Raw genomic sequence first — 17,599 nt, 5'->3', positions numbered from 1 at the left:
CGGGCTTCGCCCGTTTACAACGGTAATGTTCCATTTTCCTACAACTAATTAGTATGCACGGGGCGTGCATGAGTGGAGGAGTGCGTTAGTGAGTGTTTGGAAGTGGGCGAGCGCTTCGCGCTCGATTTCGTGCGCACTACGTGCGCACTTTCGCAGCCGTGCTTTGCACGGCCATACGAGACTAATAGGCCTCTCGCCAGCTTGTGGCGCTCGGGCCTAATAATAATAAATAATAATAATAAAATAAAAATAATGATAAATTAAAAAAAACATAACATCAAATCAAGTAAAGTATATAATATAATGAAAAAATATAATGTAATATAATATAATATAATATAATATAATAAAGTAAAGTAAAGTAAAGTAAAGTTAAATAAAGTAAAGTAAAGTAAAGTAAAAGTATAATAAAATAAAATAAAACTAAACTAAACTAAACTAAACTAAACTAAACTAAATGATCGGTTCATGTTTGGCCTTGTAATAGCGCACATCAACATCACCATTTCACGACTCCCTTTTAACACAGATCCAACCCAGTGCCACTTCCTGCCAGTAAACACTCATACCGGGGTAAAACTCTTATTACTCAGCACAAATAAAGCCTCGACTCCGCGCATGTCCCTCCTCCAGTCCTCCGCACACACCCCTCCTGCTGGCGGCCGCTGCAGGAGTCCCTCTGCACCGCCTGCGCTCCTGTACCTGCCCGCCCTCCGTCACTGCGCCTCTGTTGCGCCGCCGCAGCCGCGCGTCTCTTCACTCGCGCCATCAGCAGCCGGCGGACCGCTCACTCCACAGTGCGCGCCTGTCACAGAGAGAGAAGCGTCGGATCTTTACGGGATTTCACGCGCGTTTCGGCGGATGGACGCGGCGCACAGGTTGGTATTGATTTTCTCTTCGCGTGGAAATGTTTCTTATTTTTTTGGCCGCGTTTGGGTAAAGTTTAGCGCGGCCGGTGACGTGAATAGACAGGCTGTACGCGCGCGCTCGCTTGTTGACACATTGCTATTTACTTACAACAAACAGTTCTATTTACACGAAGCTTTGCGTCTGTGATTGAAGAATACATTCTGACAGGTCAATTTGAACTTTGCCTCATAATGAATCGTGTTTTCTTGTTTTGCAAGTGCGTAAACGTGTCAGTGGACGGATGGCGCGCGTCCCGCAGGCGCATAGTAGTGACTTTTGACCACCATCAGCATTTAGTCGCATTGATTTCAGGAAAGGTACAGACTACATACCCACTGCCATGCTGTGGATTACTAGTTCTAACATGTGGTTGAGATTTGGTAAAGACAGATGCTCAATCACCACGGCAGCCACTCACTCACTGTCAAAAGAGGCTGTAGGTAAATTGAGATTCCCATAACTTCAAACCAGCTCGTGCAATTTCACATTTAAAAGCCGTTCTTGCCTTTTCCGGAACACCATAAGAAGACTTTTGGTCACTGGTTGACTGTGATGTCCAGCGCTTTATGGCATGTTGTTGAAATTCTCCTTGATGGATGTCTGCCTGTGCATGGATGTGTGGATTACCCATAAACAACAGATGTGGCGTTTCACAGGGACTTATCTGTGAAGTGCAACAGTTCATCACCCCATGTAAACTTATATCCCTGATTCAAGTCAGCCTTGGACATCCAGACAGTATAGAGAGAGTTAGTGAGTGAGGGTTGGATGGTGGATGATTGACCGCTATGATTGAGGTAGATCGCTGACCCGGGCCAGCAGCTTTAACCCATCTTAGCTGCTAAATATTTACATCTGGATGGTGCAAGAGGGACTTTGGCTTCAAACCATCTAATCAAGGAAGGGAAAGTTTGACAATTGTCCTACCTCGCTGTTCTATGATGAGAAATAGTCTAATTAGGAGTAAGACAGTGTTATACAAGAGCCAAAAGAACTCAAAGAAAGTCTAAAGATGTATAATCAGTGAGTTTATGTGCACGAGCAAACGTTATGAAGTTTGGTTGGTTTGGTTGTAATTCTTAATCAGAGGAATGCCCCAGGATAATGTGAGTCACAGTTGAATTGCGAGACAGGTTAAAGTAGAATTTGATATTGTTACTGAGGCAGTTTTTCTTGGTAGCTGTTTTTTTCCCTAAATCTTTCAGTAGCAAAAACCTGTCCATTCATTTTGTGGTTAAATTGTCATTGCTAATAACATAGAATTTAAATAATTTATTGTTCATTTATGTATCTTTTTCAATCCCAGCTCAATTTAATGAAGCTTGGGACTGGCACAAAGAGTACATTAACACACTTGTAATAGCTTTAATACAGCACGAACAAAGACTTAATATCAGAATGAGCGATACGTTTATATAAAATGATTCAGGCTTAGCAACGACTGACTTATTACTCTAACCATATCCTTATTTAAGTAATTTCTTCATAAACCATTTCTTCATTATGGATTAAGTATTTTGTTCATGCTTTATTAAGGCTAATTAAGGTGTAGTTATGATAAAGTTGTACCCTAGTTTGTTATTATGCATGAAACCCTGTAACCTAATCATGAGTCTAGGTAGGAGCTCAGTCTGCCTAAGCACTGCATGTAAACGCAGTGAATGTGTGAATAAGAATAGCCTGGAGGGACAGACTCCTGGTATCAGACGTGCCCTGGAGGTCACTGCCCTTCACCTCCCCCACAGCCACCTACCCCCTCCCATCCCACGCTCAAACCCCCGGGCCTGATGTATGTGCCTCCAGACTCAGTGCGATCAGTGCACGGCGAGGAGCATAAACAAGCTCCAAATGACAGACTAAACAGCCCGCGTGTGTCCTCCAAATCGTAGCATTTACAGAGTTGATGAGGAAACACTTTTTTTTTTGTGCCTCTCGTCAAGCTTTGACAAGGTCCTGTGTCCGTCCATCCATCTCCTTTCCTCCGCCTGTAAACGCGAAGGGCGCGCATGACGTAGTCCCAACGCTTGACATGGCAATTTCCTTTCCTACGCATCTTTATGGGTCTTTTGTTTTTACGCAATCTCTCAAATGCGACTGGGCTTGCATCCTTTGCCTTCGAGCTCCGGTGAGTCAGACATTGTAAAAAAAATAAAAATACTCGTAGCAACACCAATCATTCTGTCATACTAGGATACAAATTACGGCCCTCTTTTTCCCCTCGCCTCGAATCATGTGGCGCTGTGCCAATTTTCCAGATGCGGTTGAAGTACATGACCCGTTTGAAGATGCTCCAAGTAGAGTAAATTCTTCCTGATTTTTCGAGAGCGCATGGGTAGTAATACGCCGAAGCAGAATGAGGGCGCTATCTCCTGTCAGTGTCAGCGGTGTCGATTAGCATGACTAGATGAAATGTAGTTTAGTATCGTGCCCCTGCGTGGTGTTTTACACAGGAATGATGATGTCGGTTGTGATGTGGGCTAAAGGGTGTGGTGTAAACATTTAAACATCTCCAGGGCGTCTTTTCCGTGCTGGAATACACTTGTCTGCTCGTAACTTTCTTAAGGAACTATCTTCCAATAAACTATGTGAGTGCTGGAGGTGCTATTGTACTAAGTGAGCCCGAAACTTGCACGTTGTCATCTTTGACTATTAGAAACAATACTGAGATAGTGTATTCATTGAAGTAGGGATGGTATGTCGGATATAGGTTCAACAATTACTCCCAAAAAATATGCCATAAGATTATACAGTTTCATTTTTGTATGTATTTCATTTTCTTTATTTGAGTAAAAACTTTAGTTAACATAAGTTTTGACATAAGTACAACAGAAAACACAGTGAACATGGCCAACATAGATGTGTGGTTTTAATATTGGTATCGGCCACAACAACAAGCCATCGAATATCGGTATTGGACGATCCCTACATACGATTAGCCTTGATCACTTCTGAATAGTGATCAGTGTGGCCAAATATCACTGTAATACTGTGATTTACCAAGACTGGCACAGTTTAACATGTGTGATTCATGTTCAGCAGTGTGTTGTCCTAATTTATAATCAAAAGTAGTTGATAGGTAGTTAACTTTTGCAGTTATTTGCAGTTTCTTATTCAGGCCCAGGGATGTATCGTTCATTCATTCACTTTCACTTACAACGACCATTCACTTTTGCCAGATTTACCGCAATCATAAAGTACATTTTTTATTTACACTATCATCCATAAAACTGAAAGAATTTCATGGATGCAATAAATTGTGCCGTTTGCCTGGTAAATGGGTTACTTCATAGAGTGGACCAAAGGTTTGATTTGATTGGGAAGCCATCATCGTTGCCCTTTGAATGATCTTTTCAAAGTCAGGAACATTATATGGCATCAAAACTTTTCTGTTTATCCTTCTGTGTTTGGCAAGGCTTTATAAAAAGTATAATCAGATTGTCAAGGGCCATATCAGGGCAGCATGGAGAGAACAGGCGGAAGCCACAGGGCATTTCATGGCTCCACTTCACAATGTGTTTCATATCACTTGAACGATCGCTTGAACACTGTGACAAGACTTTGCCTTTCCTTTGGAGCAGAGCCATAAAAACATTACTACACATTCGAACACGGGGCTATAAAACATTTGTTATGCTAACTCTCTGGTTTGTTGCATTGTTTGTGGATTTGCAAAGACCCCCAAGTCATTGCAAGAATCTCAAGTTTCTAATTAGAGGGTTAAAAAGTAGTGGGCTAATGACATCATCTCCCCCCAGCGCAATGTTAAAAGAGTGTGGAGTGCAGGAGCAGCTGGTTTGAGACTTTTGACATGCTCAAGAGTGAGACTTCACAGACTTTTCACACTTATAATTTAGCTTTATTGTCCCTTGTCGCCTTGTTTGGTTGGTTCATTGCACCAAAAAATCATGGGAAGTTTCTTACCGGCTGTTTGCAGGAAGAACAGTTTGAAAAGGAGGAAAGGGGAGTCAGAAAAGTCACAATTTAAGCTAATGTGAGAACTTCCAGAAGCTCATCTACCCACTGATAACGTAATAGCCACTCTTACTAACGTCTGGTGGAAATAAGGGACAAAACCTACAATCTATGTAACGAGCTGGTTGTTTTCCAGTTATGTAAACAGCCTGTGGATTCACATTCATTTGACAGGCAAAGATGTATTTTTCACAACCGAAGGAGAGCTTGTTGTGCCTCTTGGAATTACCACGGCGTATCTGCCTTGGATTATTTATGAGATTTTACTCTTGAGACATGCTTTGATTAACTTGTGCTCACAGAATCTGAACTTGCGCTGGATGCACATTTCTGTTTTTAGATCGTAAAAGAAAATCACCAGAGAATTAAGCTCTGCAAAATTAGGGTTAGAGGGTTTTTTGCATCAACAAACATAAACTTTTAGAACCATCCAATGTACAGTTTAATTTGTAAGTTTACCCTTATCTCAAGACGATCGCTGCCAACTCCTTTTTGCATCTCCACAAACCAATCAGGACACATTCCACAAACCGCCCAGTCATTCTTTCAGTTACATCACATCAGTATATCCCATTATCTATAATGTATGGTGGGCTGTGAAGAGCCAGCAACTTGATTTGACATGTCTGCATCCTCTGTCAGTCCCCTGTGTGTGGGTGACAGCTGTGAGGGCTCTTCTCCCCTGCGCTCGCACATCCCAGTAATTGTTCACAGTCGGGGCGGGCGCCTGTGTTGCCCCGCCACGTCCGATAACATCCAACCACCCATTCAAGCGCAAGGGAGGATGGGATACATCGGAGCGACTCTTTGGAGAGGGTATGGAGGTGCTGTGGCTAAAAAGTCCTCCGGCTGGCGCAGATGTTTGGTCATCCTGACAGACAGAAGTGAAAGAAAAAGGGGGGGAAGAGAGGCGGACACAGCGGAGGGGCTGCTTCCTGTGGCACCTAGGGCACTGTTTGCTATGGGAAGCAGTGGGTCAGATTTTAAGGTAATGGGAGAAGACAGCTCACAGGTTCAGTAGAGGTTAGTGTAGATGGCAGAGAAACATTTGAACAGTGTTGTTGTTGCAGTTTTGGGTGAAATATTGCCACATACAGTAAGATTCCCATATGAGGCAGTGAATTCAAAATGGCCACAGTGATGAAATGTGCTGATGATAAATGATTTATATTTGAATGTCGACATTGATGATGTTTGACTGATTGGCAATTGTTCAATATGCCAGGTTAGAGCGCATAAAGAAGACATATTATGTTTTTTTTGTGGTATGTAGTATTAAACTCTAAGATACGTGGATTGGGATTTTACATTTAGTTCATTACAAACCACAATATTGATCTAAAACAGCTCAATAATAGAAAGAGGTGCGTTGACGTCCTGTTCAAAACTGCAGATCTGATGGTTGCATTTGAACGTAGCAGGCAGCGAATTTTCATGAATGAGGTTTATTGTTGAAAAAATGTTTGAACTCTGCATGTATGACCCTGACAGAGTACAGAGAAATGGAAACACAAGATACATTTGTATTATGTGCAACTGACAAATATTAGGCTATAATAATACTAGTAGCACAATTGGGATAAAATATTGCTCAATGTACCTACTGTATCATGCACTGTACATACAGCTAACCCTTGTTGTTATTTTCTATACATTCTTTTTTTTCATTATAGCGTGAAAAGAGCAGGGAGGACATTCAGCAAATTGTCACTTTGGCTGGCACAGAGTCTGACATACAATATGTTGCTGGTTAGATTAGTCAACCACAAGGAACAAAACGTAGCCACATAGGCCTAAAACAGTGAAACAACAACAGCTATTGAATTCACCTATTTTGGTCCTGCTGCTGTGCCTGTCCATGCAGAGAGTGGTCCAATGGAGTTCAGCTGTGCAGAGAGCTGATCAATGTTTGATGAGGCCTGACACAACGGGCACAAATGACCCAGTATTTGGGGACACGTCACAGCTGGAGCGACTCACAAGCCGCAAAACAGCCACATCAACTGCACTCACAAGTCTAATCTTTTACGTTTTGAGAATGTGTTTTAAGAGCCCTCCACAATGTAATGTCCTTTTGCTAACCTTACATGATGGGGGTTTTGGGTCCCATTACAATCCTTATTACAGTCCTTCTGATCCTAAAAGTAATTTCCTCTAAGTAGTCCATTCTGTCAGCTAAAGGGTTTTACAGGTGTGCAGGTACATGATTTATCACCCCTAACTATGTTTTGACTTTCGTGTTGCTCTTTGCGAGTTCACAGCCACTATCCATTGACCCGTCTTTTATCACGTTGTTGAAGCCGACGTGAGCCTGGCAGAGTGAAAAATGTGCTGAGTTGTTGAAATAAAACATCTGGCAGTGGTCCAGACAGCGCTGTCTTTCAATGCACTGGCACCGGCTGAGAGTTTAATGAGAGTTCACATTGTGGGAACAGATCAGTGAGGTGCCCAAACTAAATGCCTCTGGACAAGACAAGATAAAGGGCCTATAGGAGCAGATATTTGGGCAGAATCTCTGTTACCCTGTGTTTCGCATACAGGGGGTGCATTGGCAGTGATGATAATACGCATGACATTAAGGTATTTGTATGCCAAAAACTGAAACATGTTCCCTTTTATAGAAAAAAAAAATCCAAAACTGATTTTAATATCTAATCAAAAAGCAAGTTGACCATAATTCTATAAAAAAAATATTCTGATAATAGGATATTCATAGGATTTTGAAGATTTTTGGTGTATTATGCAACATTTAAATTCTAATTGTGAAAGTGAATTTGACTTTAGCACAACAAGATGAGATCCACTTTATTGAACTGATTTGACTGATTAACTCAAATTGTACTGCCGTCTTACTAATCACAAATAGCACAATTTAAACTACAATATTTGGCACTGATTTGATTAAACCCTGTGATGCCTGCTCTTACTTTGTGTGTTCGTGTGATAGACACCCATTGTAAGCATAGTCGCTTCACCATTCATATTCAAATTAGAATACACTGCAAGAATAACATGCTATTTAGCAGCCTGCGGTCAACTATGCAAATGCTTGAGATGCATTAGCCCAGCCATCAGCTCGCATCACATCACAAGCTTAACATTCAGAGTCTGGTTTGCCCAGGTGTCTCTTTCAAGGGAATTTTGTTACGTAAGATGTGCCCGAAAGATATTTTTCTATCAACGTCCAAGTTCCATAGGTCCTTTTTGTTACTTGAAAAGGTAAACATTGAGTCATAAACCTTGTAGGTCAGTGCACTTGTTATCAGCAACACACCTTCGTCACTGCAGAAAGTCTGTCGATTACAGTTAGAATAAATATAGCGGCACCTACATACAATCTCACGAAACTTTATCTGTGTCAGTGTCGCAGTGAAGATAACGCCCCAATATCGAGTCTACTATAACTTTTCAATACGAAAAGAACTAAACTAGCCTCATGCTGCAGACATATCTTATCACTGTCATGTCATAATCTTCAATTTACGGCTCCAATGCAAAGATGCTACTGCTATCACTTGTTTTCAATGACAAAAGAGACACCAACGATGAGTTAGGAGCTCTATCTCATCCGTTTCATTGTTTTGGGTGAAGGTCTATTGAGGTTGGGGCCCCTCAAGTTGTCCTAAGCCGTATTTTTAGCTTTGAAACTGTATATCAAGTTGCTAATAGTGCACCAGGCTGAAGGATTTACAATTGTCTGTCTGACTTTTTCTTTGTGTCTTCTGGCTCGGTTACATTTATTGTCACCGTGTTGTTATTTATACCGTTCCTCCCCTGACTAATTGGAGAGTGCAGCCAAGCCTTATCTGACCACTTGGAGAAAGACTATTGTTGTGGTTCATTAATAATGCAAAGAAAAGCTGGTGTCTCCTTTTGTTTAAAATGCTGGGGAGGACGCCTTCTTGTGCTTGGTCCTGCCCTTCAACAGACTTTTCATAGCAGCAAATCCGCAATGCTGGTTAATGTCCAAACCAGTCATGAATACAAACTCATTTGAAACATTCACACAAAAAGTCATTAGCAATCAATCTTTTGCACCACCAGATGTTATTTTAAAGTCGGTTGGCAATATGTGGGGACAAAGGGAACAGAGGGAAGACGTACATAGAAATGGCCATTTGGTTTCTTGTCTGCAGCAGATGCTTTTTTGGGCAAAGATTGATTTGACAGGAAAGTGTGCTGAATGCATTCCAAAATAGCTTCAAAGGTGGTTCTGGAGAATTTATCAACCTCTTATCTATTTAAAACCCAATGCATATTTCACCCCAAATTTCCTTTAACCTTCAGACTCAAGGCCAGCTGTTTTTTCTTTAGATATGGCCTTCAAACTGGGCTTACTTGACGTGAACCATCACTTCCTAAGTTGGAAATATTGAGCTATTTTCTGGGGTACAGTCAGAAAATAAAATCTGGCCTATTTACTGCAAGGTCTGTGTAATTCTCTCAACAACCTTTGCGTCTAGGGAGGTCAGACGCAAGTAGCCCATACAATGTTGTTGATGAAAAGCCCATAGTCTCCTCCTTTGACAGGCCCGTGTCAGGGTGAATCCAATGTCTTGATGTAGCGTGACCAAACATCTGGTTCCTCTTTAAGTTCATGGGGGTGCATGGCTAAGCATCCCCCGCGGGCTGGGTCTTCCGCTTCAGAAGGAGGACAGACATGGGAGCAACATGGGGCATTAGAGAAAACAGACTTGGGAAATGTTTGTTTTCAGCTCACACACTTGGAAAACTGCTTTGAATTGTGGTATTAATCTTGTGCTCAAAAGTCTACTAAACCTGAACTGCCTTGAATGATATGAGCTTACATGAGCCTGCTGTTGGGCGCACACTTGGGTTTGGGTTAGTCAATTTTAATGCCGAATCAGCACTCCTGATCAAACAGCGATGTGATGTTTATTGCATTTTAAATTAGGCCTACATTTTCACTAAAGCTAGTGCCTTGTCCATTTGTATCCTTTCTAACTAAATAAATAATAATAATAAGTAGCTGCGTATTTGCACCATGCAAAGTTTTCTTCCGTATGTGTCTTCCTCACTTTTCAGGCCAGTGGCGTCAACAACACTTCCAATTAAGGTGCCATTTTCTGACAAAAAAATTACAAAAAATATGAATATATTATTTATGTTTTCATTGGAAGCTATTTTGATGCTAGAACTTTTTAAAGAGCCTCAAGGTGACATGGATTTTACAACTAGGTTATGCACTACACTAACTTAATCTATGGAATGGAGTGAGTTGGGGAGGGGGAGGGCTATGTAAAGGGCGTATACAGGAAGACAGTGAAATGAAAGGGTACAGAGCCCCTGTGGCAGATAGACCAGACAAGCACAGATCAAATGTGGGAAGGAGAAAGAGAGCAGAGGCTAAAATGAAAGGCACACTAGTTCCAAGGGGAGGAGGGGATCAGAAACAAGAGCAATGGGAAAAGCTTGAGGTTAATGACAGCCTACAGTGAAGTCACCTAACACTGCAGAATCCCTGCTCTTTACATCACAGGGGAAGGTGCTGACTAATAATTTGGCTCATTATTGTCAATGGACCTCACGGTGGCCATTGTTCCTCTGCTAATCCCAAGTCAATGGGGTTGTTGAGTGGTGATCAGGTGAAAGGTTAGAATAAGGATGAATCTAGAGAAATCAGATGTCAGTGAAAACTGTTTTTGTCCATTGATTATATAGTTTGTTCATGATGTGTGCTGTTTTCTTGTTACAGCCAAATCAGTCAAGTTAGGAATGTGTTGTTTGTATCATGGTATTATCTAAGGATTGTTCTAGCCTATTAGCTACTGGTTTTCTTTGCATTGAACAGACCTGTAAGATAAAACATGGAGCCATGGTAATATGCCAGTGTGTTGATTTCCAGGTTAACAACTCATTAAGGATTAGTTTATACTGTTCCCTTTCACTGACCCTATAGTCTTTGTACTGATAAAAAGACATTATCCTGATTCCCTTCAATGCAAAGCCAAACGTCAGGATTAGTGACTTTGTTTAGGCTCCTGTGGCGATAATCCTTTACGCTTCAATAGTATTACACTTCCAAATCACATGGAAACAGATTGCTCAGGAAGAGAGCTGTCTAATAAATACCTGAACCACAGCAGCCCTAACGTATAGCACCACATCCTCTTAGTTTTCGGCCCATTTTTCTCCTTTGATGACCGTATCAATCCATGCCCCCGACACCTGTTGGGAGACGTTTTCCCAGAAATGTTCCACAACAATGGCTGGTTTTCCGGGGCCTTTCCTGCCAGACATCTGGAAAATTGTACTGGCAGACTGTTGCCCCCAACTGCTTTTCTTAGTAAAATTATAGCTTTTTTCTCTTTGACTGATGTTGCCAGTGAGGAATGACGAAGCTAGAGTTACGTAAAGTCACACCTACTAATCTGTCCAGTTGTAAGTTAGATAATACACACTACCCACTTTAGTTTTAGTCATAAACTGTATGTTTCTATGGCTTGTTATTGAGTTTGACTCTTACTTCACTTTGTGTAACCATTTCCATTTATACAACCACTCTTAAGACTTGTATGCTTGCGCTGGTTCTTTAAACCACACATTTTGTCTCGCAAGATGATGCATGGATCCGTTTTCCTGCCGAAGGTGGCTGCTCATTGTTCCACCTCTTTCAACGGAAAGGCTAAAATAGCGCTTGACAATAGGAGCAGCATGCCCAGAGGAAGGCTCAACCCGACAATGTAACACCCTCCTGCTGCACGGAAATGTTTATTCCTCTCTTGTCTTGCTTCATTCAATTTAAATAGAGGAGCAAAATATGTAGGCGCCACATATACCCCTGAGTTTTATATTTTCTTTGCACGCCACACACTTACCTGTCTCCCTGGTTCATATAAAAAGCTCAAGAAAAGCCATGGGAATCTGCAGCCTAGTTGTGCAGAGTTAGTCTTTCATTTACAGGGAAGCCTCTTATTGCCTGTTGCTGACACATGGACATGCTCACAGGCTTAGCTTTAGGAAAAGAGCAGGAATATACAGTATGGCTGCACATGTAAATACTCGCACATAGACATATGAGTAGGCAGGGAGGCTAATGGATGTTTTCAAACTATAAATACTGCCTGGGTTGAGCTGTTCCCACTATAGACCGCCACCCCCGCTTTCTGTTCTTAAATTGTATATATAGAGTAATTCGAAACATCAAAAATAAGAAATAGAGATAAATTCAAAATAGTCTATTATCCTGATGCATTTTGACAACATCCCCTTGTTCCCTGTGATATGAACATTTTTGAGTCAATCATCTAGTCTGAATTGTTTCATGCATGTTTCAAATTATGATAGATTTATACATGCCATGGAAGTACAGACCTTGGCCTTAGAAATCAGATCAAAAAAGCACTGGTATATTTTTTTAAAGTTATGTTTACTTGTTGTATGACTGATCTGTAGCATATTGTCATGCTTGAAGATTGTTGTTACTCCATAGGACAAAAAGTGTCATGATTTAATATAGATCTCTAAATATAGCCTGGGCTGTTGTTGAGCGGACCTAACCATTTCCTCATTGTTAGCTAGCTAGCTAGCATGTCAGCTAAAGAACACTGTATTTATTATGTATGTGGAGCCAAGGCTCATTAAATGCTTATTCATGTCAACCCTGCTATTGCTCTACTACTCAAGACTCCCTCAAGCTTTAAATAAGCATAATGTGAGCTGAGCTTTAGGGACCGCTGTTCTACTGCCATCTGCTCTCTGTAGTCTGCCCAGAAGACTTGCCCCTCAAACTAAACCTTCTTTCTCTTTTTGTTTCTCTTCCCAGAGGTCGCACAGGTGAGGTGAGGACAAGGACGAGATCTACATCTGGCCATCTGTCCTTCAGCATATCAAGTGCCCTGGTGCCGGCCACCCTCAGGTCCGCTCAACCACGACGGGCGTCAAACAAAAACCCTCAGTGAAAGGCAAATATTTGAAGCCATTATATCTCATTTTTGAGGAGAAGTTGTCGCCACAAAACCAACATTGACGGGTGCCGGCGGGGGAGGAAAAGTAACCCTTTCAAAGCATACCCTGCCTTCTATTTTTGAAGCACTGTGGGCTAGGAGCATCTCATTTAGGAAAGCTCTTGGCCGACAAAATAAGGACTTCCCTGTGCCTTCCTTGCTAAGTCAAATGCTTGTCTAAATACTGGATAGAGATATCAATTTGTCTGCAGACTAGGTTTGCCCAACAAAGACACTGCAAGCTATCTTGGGAAGTTTTTACAACAAATTGTCTGCCTGGGGTTTCTTGAATTGCTACTTATCCATTACTCTTTGAGAAAGATCAGTGAGAACATGCAATGAGTGAGACTGGAGTTTACTACACTGCTGAGATTTGAAGTGGACCAAGAACGTTGCCCTGGGGGACACCAGAAGCAACGCATCACCTCTGATTTTGAATCTTTCCTTTCTTTATAAATCAACATGAAACCGCTAACGCCAATCGGCTCCCCCTCTCCTCTGAGGCTCCTCAACAAGGGCCCAGACTATCTCCGCAGACAGATAGATGGAGGAAGCTACGGGCGGTCCATCAGCGCTGTGGAGAGGCTTGAGGCGGACAAAGCTAAATATGTTAAGAGTCAGCAGGTAATCAACACCAAACAGGAGCCTGCGCTGGTTCCATGTGCCACTCCACCTCCCAGACGAGCTGGGGTTAGCCCTGGGAACATAACACCTCACCTCCCCCCACGCTGCTCATCCAACACAGCCTTCTCCACCCTGTCAGATTCTGTCGCCTCCAGAGATGAAAATGAAAACGACGATTCTAGAAAAGAGAACAATCGGACTTCGGTTGATGTTGAGGCAAACAATAGGAGCAATGTTAACAATATTTTGCCACCAAGTCCTAGAACGCCTGCCTTTCACAACCTGGTGGCACCACATAGTGCACCCGTGCTTAGAAGAAGTACTGGGAAACGTATGCTGAGGCCGGACTCCCTTGTCATCTACAGGCAGAAGAAAGAGTGCAAAAGTCCAACTAGTTCTGGACCAGGAGAGAACAATAACTCTGAATTAAAGAGTTACAGTTTTGTCCGACGCCTCTTCCAAGGATCGATGAGGGAGAAAAGCAGTGGAGGTGATAGTAGAATCCAAAAGATGGTGATTGGTGAGGAGAGGGTATCTTCACGTGATGGTGATTCCCGTATGTCATGGACCAATGAGAAAGACACTCCTGATAGTAGACCAGAAAGTAGAAGATCCAGCAAAATGGACCACGAACGCTCTCCCGGGTCTCTAACAAGCCCAGGCTTCAGCACAATAGAAATTAATGATGCTATAAATAGTACCAATTCAAATATCGCTAATGACAATGACTCCAGTAACCAAGATGAGAATGATCCATGGAAACGAGCATCTCCACCAGTTCACAGACGGCAGCTGGGAGACCTGCGTCGTTCCAAATCAGACCTCCAGATCCGCAGCTCGCTGGCATTGTTAGAACAGGAGCATTTCTTTGCCTTCTGTGGCCTGGATATTGACATGATTGAGTGTCTAGGACGAAAGAACTTCCTGTCTGGTGCCAGCTCCATAGACACTCTGTCACTGGCCCTGCGGAGTGTGGTGGAGGAGGGCTGTGGGGGCTCGGAGCCCAGTGAATTCTCCCGCCACTCAGGAGATGGACTGTTTGAGGAGGAGCTTGTGGAAACACTTCCAGCTGGAGTGTCCATCATCGAGAGAAACGCTCGAGTCATTAAGTGGCTTTATGGATGTAAGAACGCTGCTCGTGAGGGACCCAAAGAGTCAACTGTTTAATGTTGCCAGGGAGTGCATAGTCTGCACAAATGAAAAGCAAGAATCATCTCAGACTGTTTACAGACACAAATGACAAAGACATTATTTGAAATACAGCCATGCAAATGTATTGAATATTGTTATGATGGTTAATCTTGCTTCAACAATTTGCACTCCATGGTACAAGGTTACCTTCATTCACTTGCTCTTTTTAAATCCAAAGACACTGTAGTGTAAGGGCAGTAATTTACTGTCACATTGATAAATTGTATTTATAAATCCTACGGAAGTATTGTGTTGATGTAGCGAGGACACATTTAAAAACCAGCAAAGTTTGGTGTATGTATATTGGGTAGAATTCTATTTCGTCAGATAGTGACTGAACCACTTTCATAAATAATATAGTACCAGCTCCTCTGAACCTCACAAAGGCACATATTATTATTTGTTTGTCATGACACAGTCAACACTGATCTGTGTCCCTGACATCTCTTTGAGCAAAGGTCGAAATGGAAAACCACTAAGCTATGTCTTTTCTAACTAGAAACAGTTGTGTGTGAGTGAAGTGAACCGTGAGTACCTCATTTAGAACTGTCCCAGTTTAACACGTATGTTACTTTTTTTACTCCTTAAACGCAGGCGTTGGAACAAACATGCAAAGCACCCCTGTGGGGCTGTTAATGCACTGAACTGGACAGAGGAAATTAAACTAGGCTTATAGATTTAACTCCAGAGATATTCAACTGTTACCACTGAACTGCTTTTAGAACCTGCAGGATGTGCACAGAGCCATGCAAGGCCAGTATGCCATCATTTAAATGGGTCAACTTACTGCTAAACTCATGTCATAGTTGAGTTATTGATCACCATTGTCAATATTTTAGCCCTGTTGACTACACTTGCAACATAACATTGTCTGGCTGAGTGGTCAAACGTGTACAGAAAAACAAACCAAAAGAATATTCAGAAATCCCTGTGCCTGGTGAATTTATATCTCTGGATGACAGCTTCTTGCAGTTGCACCTCCCAGTCTGCTCTATCAGCGTGTTTCCCATCAGAACAAGCAGAGGAGGCTGAAGACGCTCTCTGCTCTGATAGCCACACAGTCTCTTCACTTCATTCATCCCTATGATTCTTGTGTTATCTTCATGAAGGGTAATTTCCATAGCATGGCCTGTCACTGAAACATGGAGTGAGGTTGCTGAGGTATGTGAGGTCAGACTGGGAGGTGTCCAGGGCACACTATATCCGTACATGTAATGAATGAGCACAATTTATTTCCAGCAGATACGTTCTTTTTTATATTTATCATAGGCATGGCACACTTGTTGATACCTTAAAGCTGGACTTTTGTTGGGTTTTGTATCCTCCCTTTCAAAACTATGTGGCTGCATGTTTACAAAGTGGCTCTGTGAATCATAAATCTCATTCATATGATATGCATAAGATGTCATTTTTATTCCAAAGAGAAGTGTATTGTACACCCACCAAATAAACTGATATATACAACATTTGTATTACTTGATGCGTGTGATTTCTTTTTATGATTATTGGGTTATATTAGGCAAAGGTTATTTACTTCATAACCTGTAGCAACTGCAATACAATTAATCTAAAAGCTGAAACTAGAGCTAATCTCACAGATATCAATGCTTCACTAAGTGTGTGCCTTCTCGTTTTTCAACCTTAACTCAAGTGGCCCAGTGCTAATCCTTTCAGCATTCTCGGCATAGTCTGCTCTTGAGTGAGTTGCAGGTTGTTTTCTGAGACAAATGTCTGTGTGACCTGATGCTACAGAGGCCATTCAACGACACCTCACACTATTATTGTCTTCTAATGTGTGATTCAGCATGCCCAGGATTTAGGCATAACTTCATTGTATAAAACAATAAGAAGTGTCCAGACAAGAATGGGTGACAAATTGTAAAATGTCTGACAAATGCTAATGTAGTGTGTTGCCATAACGTATTGATTTATATAGTGAAAAAATAAAATGAAATAATAATAATAATAATGTGTTAAGACTTAAGACTAAAACAAACTGTTGATCCATGTGAGAAATATTAAAATAGACCAATATTACAACAAAATTATCTTAAAAACACTTATAAACAATATAACAATATACACCTTTAGTTTTTGCTGTATAGTGTATGAAAGTATACCTTGCCTTGTTAAGTACATTTCCCACAGATTTTTGCTATAGACTTAAAACATATCCAATATTAAGAGTTTAAACAAAGGCACAACAGAGGATAACCTGTCATGTGGTAAATAATGTTCCTATAATGTTGGTGTTTTTGTCCAAAAACTTTCATTTAATACGTAAAGTTATTTACCAATTTGTGATGTTTCTTGCACCACTTCACTTGATCTTGTAACACGTCACACGTTGCCCAAACACAAATGTTTCAAGTTACCTTCAGTTAAAATATACAGTTTATTCATGTATTTCTCTTGACTTCTTCTCTTCCAAAGTTTTACACGTGTATCCCTATGTTCGCTCTTAAACAATACCACATCCAGTCATCAGCAGACCCCAGAGGACCTCTCCATACTCCTCCACAATCCCCTTTATCAAAGCTGAAAACACTATGCCCTCCTGTGTCTCTTCCCTCTGCCTCTGTGGGCCTGCTGTCACTTCCTGTTTGGGCCCCTCTCAGTGCAGGCCTCAGACACATGGCCGACGTTTTGGGTTAGGTCCTTTTTCTTCTCTCTGCCTGGAAATAAACACACAACAGCTGTCCCAGAACAATCCAGGCTGGACTTATTATTACAGGCCAGACGGCTTTTAAACTGTCTGCTGCTGAGTAAGAGGAGTTTTGCGAGCGTGTACCTGAGGGAGGTTTGCAGAATAGTAGTCTGAAATGTGGCTGTTTAAACAGTAGGGATCCACAAGTGCAGGCGTCAGTGCTTCATGTGGTCGGGTGCATAGAAGAAACAACAAAAAGAGACTGTAAAGACCCAGTGTTTTGCGTTTC

The 17,599-nt window shown here is 41.7% G+C and overlaps 2 protein-coding genes across 2 annotated transcripts in view; both read left to right on the top strand.

The window, feature by feature from the left end:
* The window catches only part of ago3a (argonaute RISC catalytic component 3a), a 479,754-nt gene that overhangs the window by 338,919 nt on the left and 123,236 nt on the right, over positions 1 to 17,599 (top strand). The gene's annotated exons all lie outside the window — the stretch shown is intronic.
* On the top strand, positions 788 to 16,129 carry fam110d (family with sequence similarity 110 member D). The gene is made up of 2 exons (XM_072460241.1): positions 788 to 878; positions 12,668 to 16,129. The coding sequence occupies exon 2, from the start codon at positions 13,311 to 13,313 to the stop codon at positions 14,637 to 14,639; it is 1,329 nt and encodes a 442-aa protein (XP_072316342.1). The 5' UTR covers positions 788 to 878; positions 12,668 to 13,310; the 3' UTR covers positions 14,640 to 16,129.

The sequence above is a fragment of the Eucyclogobius newberryi genome, unplaced genomic scaffold (genome assembly GCF_026437365.1).
Source record: "Eucyclogobius newberryi isolate DKJ021-1_F unplaced genomic scaffold, fEucNew1.0.hap1 SCAF_3, whole genome shotgun sequence".
Lineage (NCBI taxonomy): Eukaryota > Metazoa > Chordata > Actinopteri > Gobiiformes > Gobiidae > Eucyclogobius > Eucyclogobius newberryi.
Note: the sequence above shows the minus strand (reverse complement) of the source record. Positions and strands in the feature narration are given on the sequence as shown.

Coding starts and splice junctions, on each gene's coding strand:
- fam110d (XM_072460241.1), top strand. CDS start 13,311: ATGAAACCGCTAACGCCAATCGGCTCCCCCTCTCCTCTGAGGCTCCTC.